Below are 13,300 nucleotides of genomic sequence, written 5' to 3'. Positions count from 1 at the left end.
ATTCGAAGATCGTAAACATTTTCAAATATCATTGTTCTTGTCTTGAAAAGCCCTTTCAAATGAGTCCCCACTCGACCGATAGTGCCATTTAATATTTTCCACCCCCATTCTACCCCTCCCCCATTTTACCCTCCTATTTTATTCTCCCCCCCCCCCCCGGGGCGTGGGGAACGATCCACGCCCATTCCAAAAAGTAGTTTTTTTGAAAACTTTGAACTCGTATTTCACCATTTTGAGATATTTTAACTTTCGGCTCTTACCACTTTTGGCACAAACCTTTCAGAAAAGTCTACCATTAAAGTGGTTAATATATAAGTAGATTTTAAGTTTGTGATTTTATACCAAAAATATAATATAATATAATATTATATGCAACAGTATCCTTTGCAACTATATATAATAAATATTAAGAAATAAATATTTGTGACTACGTAAAAAATATAATATAAAAAATATAATATAAATATAAAATATATTTGTGACTACGTACAAAAATAATATAAAAAATATAATATAAATATAAAATATAATATCAAGAGACACGGTAGTGTCTCGCGCCAAGTTCATGCGCAGCGCGCAACGCAAGCGCAAGACCGACCGTGTCTCTTTACGCGAGACAGAAAGTTCAGATGAGCCGAAATTATCGGATCTCAATAACGGCTGGGCCGATTGAGTTGGCAATAGGCTCAATCGAAAGCGCATACCTAAAATATATAAAGAAAGTATGCTTGTTTTTGCTCTGTGTGCTTTATAAATTAAGATATATGCATCCAAAGTCGAGAAATCTAAAAAATCATCATTTTTCTCGGATGTCACGCTAGAATGTCACGCATGTCTTATTGGTCAGCGTCGTCAGCACGCAACCAATCAGAACGCACTCAACTAATGCATTCAGATTTCTTTTTCTAAAAGACGTCTTTCCTTTTCTAATTTCTAATATGGCGACGCACAGACCTGTCAGCTTGCAGCTTTGATGATATTAATTAACATTGATATAATATCGGTTGTAAAATGTATATATATATATATATAACGTGTTGTGGAGACGAATAAAGATAGTGTATATTAAAATAATAGTATTCTTTATGAAAAAAATTTTTTTCGATCTTAAAGTGCAGAAGTGTAGCAAGACATGCTGACAACACTCTCAATATTCTGTAATTAGTGGACAGACAGAACAGAAAGTGTACTTTGTGCACATGGTATACATATATTACAAAAAAATGAAATGATATCTATCAAAAAATTACCTTTTTTAAAAAAAGGTAAAAAAAGGCGCCAAGTACACGCTCTTGTCACAACTAAAACAAAACCGTATTGTTTTATCTTTCAAAAAAATTGTCGTATATATTAAATCTTTAAAAAAAATTTGTCATATATATTATCAAGAGATATATTAAAACCTTTCAAAAAAAACTTGTATATATTAAAATTTTCAAAAAAGCTATTATATATACTTTCTACAAAAAAATATGATATCAGGAAATGGCACCAAGTGGAACTAAAGAACTATGAAAAAAGTTGTACACTATTTCTATAAAACTCTTCTATAAAATTTCATAAAATTAAAATATTTTTTTAAATATTTAAAAAATAAAAATATTTAAAAAATGAAAAAATATAAAAAATTTAATCAAAATAAAAAGATATTTATTAAAAAACGCAAAAAAACTTGGCGCTGCTACACCACAAAGTATTATAAAGCAATGAAATTAACATGTAGTTTACTGTAGCAGCACCAAGTTTTTTTGCGTTTTTTAATAAATATCTTTTTATTTTGATTAAATTTTTTATATTTTTTCATTTTTTAAATATTTTTATTTTTTAAATATTTAAAAAAATTTTTTAATTTTATAGAATTTTATAGAAGAGTTTTATAGAAATAGTGTACAACTTTTTTCATAGTTCTTTAGTCCCACTTGGTGCCATTTCCTGATATCATATTTTTTTGTAGAAAGTATATATAATAGCTTTTTTGAAAATTTTAATATATACAAGTTTTTTTTGAAAGGTTTTAATATATCTCTTGATAATATATATGACAGGTTTTTTTTAAAAGTTTAATATATACGACAATTTTTTTGAAAGATAAAACAATACGGTTTTGTTTTAGTTGTGACAAGAGCGTGTACTTGGCGCCTTTTTTTACCTTTTTTTAAAAAAGGTAATTTTTTGATATAAAGTGTACACGAAAAAATTTATAGCGTATAATTTTATTACATTTTAATAGAATGCGCATTTTAATATTTTGTGCTTAATTACTTATAACATTTATTGCGTGAAAAATTTTTAACGGGTTTTTAACGTTATTCATTTAAAATCTGACGATTTTCTACTAATTTTTTAAAATAAAACTGACGGTGAAAAAGATTTTACGTTGGCAACACTGGGTACAATGGTAAAATTAAAAAAATCATATCAAGGTCATTTTAAAGGTTATTTCAAAATCATCAATATTTTCTTAAATGGAATTATATGGTTTAAAGTAGATGACGTTTTAATTGATTCCGAAAGAAGTTAAATCATGTATAACAATGTGACCTTTAGATGACCTTATGTTCTAAAATCACACTAGAATGACATGGCATGATCAATAAATCTGAATATTATTTATTTTATGTTAATATTGTTTATTTATTTTAATAAGTGTTCAAAATATTCACATCATTCACGTCAATATATTTTTAGAAACGTTCGATAAACGAGTGCCTTGCTGTTGCGATTTCTTGTGGAGTAATATTTCTTAAGGCATTAATAATGCGCTCTCTCATATTCTACGCTGTTGGCGTATCTTGGTACACAATAGTACGTGATACCTTCAACAACATGTTTTCAGAAAAATGTAAATATTCACATAAAGTCAACCCCTTCAAAAGTTAATGACTGTTGGAATTATGGATGTGTGTAGATATGGCATGAGTGCGTGTACTCTCGAAGTTTCTATAAGACTAATTAGACGAACAATATACTCAAGATTTAGATGTAGAGAAGCTTTACGTACTGTAATAGTTTATATAAATAACAATAAATATTATAATCACAAAAAGGTGGAAATTTAATATAACAACAGGTTATGGGCCCAGTATACGTAAGAAAAATCTTCTTGAGAAAGTTATAAGTATAAAAATGGCCACACAAATAGTGAATCTTCCACAATTAGACGCGAAAAATTTCAACAATTGGAAATTTACACTACAAACCCTGCTCGCAGAAAGGCAAGTATTGGATAACTTGGAGAAAACTGTGGATGACTTTCGTGAGGAAAAGGCAAAGAAAGAATTTGAGATTAGAGATTTTGCAAAGGCAAAATCAACGATCGTTCAATACATATCTGATAAGCATTTGGATTTAATTAAAGAAGCAAAAACAGCAAAAGAAATGATTTCATTATTAGAAAAGGTATTCGAGAGAAAAAGCATCTTTAGTAAATTACAGTTAAAAAAGAAATTATTAGGCTTAAAATGTAGACTAAATAAAAAATTGGAAGATCACTTCCTCAAATTCGACACAATAGTACGTGAACTTGATAATGCAGGCTCTAAAATGAAAAAAAACAGATAAAGTATGTCACCTTTTATTACCAATAAATAAAAATCACAATGCAGTCATCACAGCCATCGAAACAGTTCCCTCGAATGCAGACATAACTATGGATTTCGTCAAAAGCCGTCTTTTAGATGAAGAACTAAAGCTAGAAAATAAAAAAATAGATCCCAAACGTGAACACAACAATAAAGGTGGTAATGAAATGGCATTTAAAGCAAAACTTAAAGATAACGTGTTATAATTGTAACAAACCGGGACATAAATTAGCAGAATGCTGGTTTAAAAATAAAAATAAAGACAAAGGAAGAAAGGAACAAACAAATAAATACAAGACAAGCTACACAAGAGGTCAAGCAAATCAAGCTAAAGGAGAATCAAGTTATAGCAAAAAAGAGAAAATCAGTTTTTCCTAGCAATGAACTGTGAAATCATTCAAGACAAGAATATTTTTATTCTAGATTCAGGAGCATCCAACCATATGGTATTGGAGAAGATGGAGTCATATTTAACAAAGGTTGAAAAACTATCACATCCAATATATATAAAGGCTGCAAATGGAAGTATGCAACAAAAACTGGGTGTTTTAAAGGGACTTGCTAAGGAAAAAAGGTCACATTCCAAGCTATAATTGTAAACGGTATGAGAAATAATTTCAGTCGCAATGATGATTAAGCAAGGTCACGAAGTATCTTTTAAACGAAGCTCTGTGCAGTTGAGAGGACATTAGTTCAAACTATACTGCGATGAAAGACCAGGTAACATGTTTACATTAACCATTAATCCTATTAATAAAATGAGTTTTCAGGGACTTTGTGCATTAGAAATGTCGAACGTCTGGCACCGCCGATTAGGTCATTTAAACCGAACGAGTTTAAAAATATTAGGATTACCTTATTCAAATGAGATATGTAATAAATGTATTAAAGGTAAAGGCACAAGAAGAACGTTTGTAAGTCAAAAGAAACAAAGCAAACAGATTGATGATCTGATATATACTGAATTATGTAAGCCAATTGAACCTCCCACGTTAGAAGGAGAAAAGTATTTCCAAGTACTTATTGATGACTATTCTCATTTTCTGGTAGTAAAGCTATTGAAAACGAAAGACGAAGCAGAAGAAAATTTAATTGAATTCATAAAATTGATAAAAACGCAGCATGGAGTTAAAATTAAGCAATAAAAATGGATAATAGAAGAGAGTTTACATTAAATAAAAAAAAAAAAAATGGTGTAATTTAAAAGGAATACAGATGCAGTATACATTACCGTATACACCAATGCAGAATGGCACTTCAGAAAGAATGAATAGAACATGCTTGAGAGAACATAAACAAAATTCGCCGCAATGAATTTACCCAGATATCTTTGGGAAGAAGCAATTTGTTGTTCGGCATATGAGTTAAATAGATGCCCTACGACAGCAAATAGAGGAGAAAATAAAACTTCTGCAGAAATTTGGGGTAAAGAAAATAACTTATCAAAAATAAGGATATTTGGATCAAAAGCATGGATTATCAAATTACCAAAAATAAATAAGCTAGATACTCGAATTAAATCAGTCATTATGATAGGATATTGTGGCGGCGGTTACAGATTATGGGACAGTCGAGAACATAAGATAATAAAAAGCACAGATGTAATATTCGACGAATCAGAGGTATTGTACAAACAAGAAGAGGACAAGAGAATAACTTCTAAACATTTACAACACCAAGATATGTCAAAACAAAACGAAAATGTGGAATAAAAAATTACGGAAAATACTGCAGAAGAGGAAGAAGACAACGATACTTTAGAAGAAGAGGAAGAACTTTATGAAACACCCACAACTCTACCTCCAGTTAAGGAAGAAACGCGTACTACAAAATTAGAAAGAAAAGTAAATAAACCTAAACATTTAGATGAATATGAAACTTACATAGCATACTGTCTTTTAACAAATGATCAAGATCCTCAATTATATGAAGATGCAGTAAAAGACGATGAATGGAAAAGGGCAATTAAAAAGGAACTAAAATCTCATCAAACAAATGGGACGTGAATAGAAGCAGTAACACAGCCTAATAAAAACATCATAGACACTAGATGGATTTTTCGTACAAAAGAAGATGGCACTAAAAAGGCACGACTTGTAGCAAGAGGATTTCAAGTTAAGGAAGAGTCATTGAATCAACTTTATGCTTCGGTAGCAAGGATGTCAACAATCAGATTATTGCTTTTGTACGCACTAAAGCAAAACTTATAAATAGAACAGTTGGACGTTCCAACGGCATTTCTAAACGGAGAAATTGAAACGGAAATAAATATAAAACCCCTTAAAGGTGTACAAATAGAAAAAGGAAAGGTTCTTAAACTAAATAAAGCATTTTACGGATTAAAAGAATCTCCCAGAAGCTGAAATAACAAATTCAACAAAGAAGCTTTAAAAAACGGTTTCCAAAGATCGCTGCATGACTTCTGTCTATATTGTGGATACGGAGTCTATATGCTGGTTTATGTAGATGATATAATACTATGTGGAACAAACAATAAAGTTATAGAGGCTGTAAATTGGCTTAAGAGAGGATTTAATGCAAAAGATATGAGTACAATAAATAGTTTCTTGGGGATGACTATCAAGAGAACGGACAAAACACTGTCAATTACTCAACCAAAGTTAATAGATAAGGTACTAAAAAAGTTCAGCATGAGCGAATGCAATGGCATAACTACGCCAATGGAAACGGGATTCCAAATCCAAAAGGAAGATACAGTAACAAATGTACCTTAAAGAGAACTTATAGGAAGCATAATGTATCTGGCGACTACAACAAGACCTGATCTTATGTTTTCTGTATCCTTTTGGAGTCAATCATTACATAAACCAACACAACAAACATGGCAAGCAGCGAAAAGAATTCTAAGATATATAAAAGAGACTAAAAATTTAGGACTAATATATAATAAAAATAAAGGAAAACTTCTAGCATATTTGGATGCAGACTAGGCAGGAGACAGGAGAAACAGAAAAAGTACAAGCAGTAATATTATATTACATGGAGATAATCCGGTATCCTGGTTTTCAAGAAAGCAACAATATGTTGCATTATCTACAGCGGAGGCAAAGTACATCGCGGTGGCTACATCAGCGCAGGAACTAGTTTACTTAAAACAGTGCTCGGAATTATAATAGTCTGAACATTTCAGTCGATTTCCGTGGTATACGCCTCCTTTCTTCTCCTTACCGCGCGCGCCGCAGCCGCTAGGGCCAGCGCCGCCGAGCGTTAGGAGCGGCACTATCCGATTATGAGTGGGTTCTTCTCCCTATTTATTAAAATTTTAAAAAATTTATTAAAATTTATTAAAAATAAATTTTTTATTTTTAAATTTATTAAGTGGAAATCTATTGAAATATTTCCATTTAATAAATTTAAAAATAAAAAATTTATTTTTAATAAATTTTAATAAATTTTTTAAAATTTTAATAAATAGGGAGAAGAATCCACTCATAATCGGATAATGCCGCTCCTAATGCTCGGCGGCGCTGGCCCAAGCGGCTGCGGCGCGCGTGGTAAGGAGAGGAAAGGAGGCGTATACCACGGAAATTGGCTGAAATGTTCAGACTAATTCCGAGCACTGATTTAAAAGATATTCTGTCTGATCTTAATGCAAACGAGGCAGCTGAGTTGCTTATGGACAATGTTAGTGCAATAAATATAATATAAACATACGAAAATTCAAAGCGTGGAAAACACATAGACATTAAATATCATTTCATAAAATCTCAGGTAGAAATCTCAGGTAGAAAAACAGTTGTTTAATATAAGATACGTTAATACGAAAGAAAATTTAGCAGATTGTATGATTAAAGTACTGAACAAAGATAAATTTATTAAGTTAAGAGAACTGACAAACTTAGGATAAATACGAAAATATAACATTTATAGATTATAATAAGAAAAATCATAGAAATATGGAAAAAATTTTTTTTGTTTAATAAAATATAAGATACAATTTTCACCTTTTGTAAGAAAATCGAGGAGTGTTGGAATTATGGATGTGTGTAGATGTCGCGTGAGTGCGTGTACTCTCGAAATTTTTATAAGACTGATTAGACGAATAATATACTCAAGATTTAGATGTAGAGAAGCTTTCCGTAATAGTTTATATAAACTGTAATAGTTTATATAAATAACAATAAATATTATAACCACAAAAAGATAGAAATTTAATATAACAACAATGACCTAGACATATGTTGTCAAAGACACATCACCGAGTAACAATTAAAAGGTTTTATCCGTCGCTCGTTGTTTGTTAAAAAGTTATTCTTAAAAAATATGACCACACAAACGAATGTTAAAAACCAACATTTTTCTTATTTATTATTTGTAATATACAATATTACATATTTTTGTTATTAATATGACACATTATAAATATTATTCAGTATTTTCGTAAGTTGCAAACCCATGTGGAACCTCGCTTCGCGTGGAAAGTGTATGCGTGGAGGCGGTGTCCGCGAGCAGCAGTCGCGCGTTTCGGGCAGGCGATGGGCCGTACGCCCAGATGTGTCAACAACGACGTGCGTTATCGCCACCGCCGCTACGGTCAGCTCACTGCCCGATCGCGCGCTTATTGGCCAATCTTTTTTAATTAATTACTCGAAATTTTACGTGGTTGTTTGCAAAATGGTATAGAACTTTTTTGTTCAGAATAACGAGATCTACTTGTATCTTTTTGGTAACACACCTTATGACAGACACCCTGTGTATACTTCGTCCAGCAAAAAATATATCTGGGTCGGACGAAAACTCGTCCGTTTCGCGCAGGTCTCCCTTCACGGGATGCTTAAAAAGCCCCCCCCCCCCCCCACCCATCCTTTTACTTCACATGACTGTACTGCTCGTGCAGTTCGTCAATGTCAACGCTCTCCCCACTTTGACCGCTGTGCTTCTCCTATGTGCAGAAAGATGTATATTCTCTCGCTGGACAGAGTATAGGTTTGGATTCAATCTCGCTTTACCTCAAAAGTGTACGATGATGTATTCAATAAATTTTTTGTTAATAACTTTTTAATAAACAACGAGCGACGGCTAAAATCTTTTGATTGTTACTCGGGGATATGTCCTTGACAACATATGTCAAGATCATTGACTTTTAAAGAGATTGATAATCTTATGTGAATATTTACCAAATATATTGGGAAGGACTCAAAAATTAACTGGTCAGCACGCTCTCCGGATCTAACACCGCTTGATTTTTTTTATGAGAAACTATAAAAGATATGCAATTTTTGCAATAATAATTAAAATTTTGCAATATTAATTAAAAAGGATTGACGAATAATAGCGCATTGCGTGCGGCTAGATCATGGACTATATGATCTGGGTGGGTCAACGGCGTGTCGCACGGCAACGAAAAATAACAGGGTGGGCAGCAAGCAGGCGAAAACGGTTGGATCTTGCTAGCTGCTCGCGTGTTACTCCTTCTCTCGCACGATTTCGTCTAGATCGTACAACCCACGATTTAGCCGCGCGCAACGCGCTATCATTCATCAATTCTTTTTAAGTAATATTTCAGTTGTTTAGTTATTGCAAAATTGCATCACAATAAAAAATTTTTTTGTTTAGTTTACCGCGCTCTACCCGTACACGAGCGTTACACAAACATTATCAAACACCCTGTATACATTAAAATATATGCAAATATATACGAGGATCGGTATGAAAGTAATGCCTCCAATTTTTGTTCTCAGAAAATTTAATTTCTACAACTATGATTTTTACATGATGTAATCTTCAGTCATCAACAAACATTCAGTTATATTTTCTCAAAGTCACCATCATTTTATATGCACTTTTGCCATCTTTGAATCAGACGCTATATTCAAACCCATTAAATTCCTTACTGCGACTCTTGAGGGTTTCACAAACACTTTTCGTAATAGTGACTTTGTGGAGAAATAACTGAATGTTTGTTAATGACTGAAGATTACATCATGTAAAAACCATTATTATAAAAATTAAATTTTCTGAGAAAAAAAATTGGAGGCATTACTTTCGCACCGATCTTCGTATTTAAGAGTATGTTGCTGCAAAATGCTTTATAGTTTATAGTTTAGTCATACGATTTTTGAGTCATTAAAAATGGCTGTTATCTTCTGCATTGAATCACTTATTTTTATTTCTCAGACCTAGCGATCTAGGTATATAGATAGAAATCTGATAAGTAAACATACTGATTATACTGTGACATAACTGTCATCATGTTTATCTAAAAACAATTTTCATGTTGTTCGGTCACTCCAGTGCTTGGAATTGATTTATATGCATATTTCTAGCGGCTTTCGTCAATACGTATTTTTTTTTCCAACTATGCGCGCTACAACAGCTAGAGCTGGTGCTTCTTAACTGCTGCAACGTGCGCGCTAAGGAGAAAAAGTAAACGTTGACATACGAAATCATTTGAAATGTGCAATTAATTCCGAGTACTGAGTTGCTCAGTTAACTGAAACTATGATTTCTATAAATGTAGATATTTTAAGTAAAGGTTTTCTTAATACTGTTTTTGCACTAATAGGAATTTTATTTCAATGTAAAATGGCTTTAAATTTAAAAGAAAAGAGTTACGGTAAGAAATTTGTAAAATTATGTACATATTTTTTTAACAGTCCAATACGCGGTATCGTACGGAAGATCTATTTTTGCTTCTCCTTCGGCTTCCTATTGGCAAGGACAACAGCGGTATCCTTGTACGCAGCTTCTGTTCACGATGAATCTCTTTTGCCAGCACCGGTTTTGTATAGTGTTTCTGGTTCTAGTTACAGCAGTGAGGTTTGTCATGTAATATTACCATAGTTTGAATTGTTAACTTGTGGTTGATACATGGTCAACACAGTCTAGTCAGAGGTTGTTAAGCAAAAACCTGAACTGTTTTAATATACAAGACGTCCCAGACCTACTGTATCACCTGTTCATGACAGATTTCTGATTGTAAGATTATTTGGAGACGAGAATCTTAATAACAAGATATCAAAACTGCAATAATTTTTCAATTGAAACTGTTTGAAGTTAACCAATCAAATTGCATGCTTAAGCATGTTGTACATTAAAAGTGTCTGAATTCGTCCATGACATGTAAAAGTTTTGACAGAGGATACGCATCGTGTTCTAATATCAATATTACAAAAAATTTTTAAGCTATTATATTATTACCACAATATTTGTCGAAATTATTATCTGCGTATAAAGAAAATAAATTTATAAAATTATTTAAATAAAAGTACATAAATTATTTCAATATCAATAATTAAAGTGATATCTGAAAGCACTTTTGATGTACAATGTTTTTGAGCGTGTGAATTTTTGACAATCTAATTGGTAAATTTTAAATAATTTTCAATTAAAACCTCGACATTTTGGTATTACTCGGTATTTTGGTATTACGCTCGTCTCTAAATGACCACAGAAATCTGCCATTAATAGACGATACGGTAAATCTGGGACATCCCTGTATATCTTTAAGTATTATTAATAAATATAAAATTTTTTATTGAAAAGTTTCTTCTATATCAAGAAACATATAGTGATTTAAAGTCGGGTAATTGAAAAAAATGGTAGCATGCTATTTAAAAGTTAATTTCCTCAATTGTTTCTCTCCACTTGTACATATACTTGCATAATATTACGCAGGTGTCGAGGTTCTTGACGCAAGTAACGACGGATAATATAAGCTTAACGGGGATGAAATTCTTCTCTGTGACAAGGAGCCTCGTATTAACTGTAAGTATGATAATTCAAATAACTTCAACATAGTTTAATTAAAGGAATTATTTGATAATGCAAATCTATCGAGTGAAAAAAATGGTGATTATTACTCTTTTATACAAAATTACATTAATTTTATGTATCTCATAAATTTTGTTTCTTATTAAGAAATTAATCTATTAAATGTTCTACTTTAAAAAAAAAAATAATTTAAAAACGCTTCTAGTGTTCGAGATAAAGGTGTTAAAATTAATTTAGCAGAAAAATAAAAATAAAATAATATGTGTTATTAAGATAATTTAGATTAATTTTAAACAATTATATTGAAAGATATGTTTCGTACATATTATCTGATTATCAATAATGATTCAGGTTGCTGGAACCATCGTGACTTATGAATTGGTTCTTGTACAATTCAATTCTGTTTAGCAAGTGGATCAGACAAATATGATGAATGTTTGCGAGGTGAGGTAAAAAAAATATATTTATATACAGGGTGTCCCAAAAATTTTGACACAGCGGTCGTATGCCGGTAGAGCAGACCAAACTGAACCGAAAAGTCCTCTACCATTTTACAATTTTCACAAGGGTTAAAGATATTAATTATTAAAGATTACCGAATGCGAACGCAAGGCTGAGATACGACCGCCTACAGACTACGGTCGCTAGGCGCGCGGCGTGCGGTAAGCGACCGTAGTCTGTAGGCGGTCGTATCTCAGCCGTGCGTTCGCATTCGGTAATCTTTAATAATTAATATCTTTAACCCTTGTGAAAATTGTAAAATGGTAGAGGACTTTTCGGTTCAGTTTGGTCTGCTCTACCGGCATACGGCCGCTGTGTCACAATTTTTGGGACACCCTGTATACAGGGTGGGCCATTTTAATCCATCCACGCAAATAACTCCGTAAGTAAGCCAAATACAGAAAAATGATTCAGACAAAAGTTGTTCGGGACAATGGGGGTCACCTATTTATGCTAGTGACTTTGACCTTGAAGTCAATTTTCAAGGTCATTTGAAGGTCAGAGCTATTTTTTTACATGGAAACCCCTATTTTTGATTCCAAAATCTAATAGCTGGTGTCAAGAGCTTTTCAAAACACTATAATGAAGTTATTTTTCATTAAGTACTTTTTGAATTATGAGGCTTGTAAATTACAGTATTTTGACATAAAATACAAAATATCTTGTAAAATATTCAATTTTTGGGAATCTTACCTTAATACTTTTATGCATAAAATAATGAGACAAATCAATTGGTATAAAGAAAACACAGTTGCTTTCAAGAAAAAATATGTAATTTGCAACATGCAACTGCATACTTTTTTTTAAAACCAATGTGTTTTTTTTTATACCAATTGATTTGTCTCATTATTTTATGCATAAAAGTATTAAGGTAAGATTCCCAAAAATTGAATGTTTTACAAGATATTTTGTATTTTATGTCAAAATACTGTAATTTACAAGCCTCATAACTTGAAAAGTACTTAATGAAAAATAACTTCATTATAGTGTTTTGAAAAGCTCTTGACACCAGTTATTAGATTTTGGAATCAAAAATAGGGGTTTCCATTAAAAGAAATAACTCTGACCTTCAAATGACCTTGAAAATTGACTTCAAGGTCAAAGTCACTAGCATAAATAGGTGACCCCCATTGTCCCGAACAACTTTTGTCTGAACCATTTTTCTGTATTTGGCTTACTTACGGAGTTATTTGCGTGGATGGATTAAAATGGCCCACCCTGTATAGGGTGTCCCACCAAAAGTGGCCACCCCTTTTTATCTTTTAAATTAAAAGAGATAAACCATAACAAATATATATCAAATTAAATGGTTTAAACTGAACTCTATTGTGAGTATAATAGTTGCTTACAAAAGCTATTCGTGTTAACGAACGGAGAGGTATGCATAATTTTTTTATAATAATGTGGATATTTTGATGTAAGAAAAGTTGTAGCGCTGTTTGAAAAGAATACAACGATGTATGATTTAATATAAATATTTTACA

General features: G+C 31.9%; 1 protein-coding gene across 1 annotated transcript in view; it reads left to right on the top strand.

The window, feature by feature from the left end:
* LOC105679025 (gustatory receptor for sugar taste 64f-like) overlaps positions 1–13,300 on the top strand; it is a 31,187-nt gene that overhangs the window by 14,945 nt on the left and 2,942 nt on the right. Inside the window, exons 9-11 of the mRNA XM_067348807.1 lie at positions 10,199–10,361; positions 11,220–11,309; positions 11,667–11,759. Coding sequence (XP_067204908.1) covers positions 10,199–10,361; positions 11,220–11,309; positions 11,667–11,723 — 310 coding nt within the window. The 3' untranslated portion in view covers positions 11,724–11,759. The remainder of the gene's footprint in view (positions 1–10,198; positions 10,362–11,219; positions 11,310–11,666; positions 11,760–13,300) is intronic.

Source organism: Linepithema humile, chromosome 2 (genome assembly GCF_040581485.1).
Source record: "Linepithema humile isolate Giens D197 chromosome 2, Lhum_UNIL_v1.0, whole genome shotgun sequence".
Classification (NCBI taxonomy): Eukaryota; Metazoa; Arthropoda; class Insecta; order Hymenoptera; family Formicidae; genus Linepithema; species Linepithema humile.
Note: the sequence above shows the minus strand (reverse complement) of the source record. Positions and strands in the feature narration are given on the sequence as shown.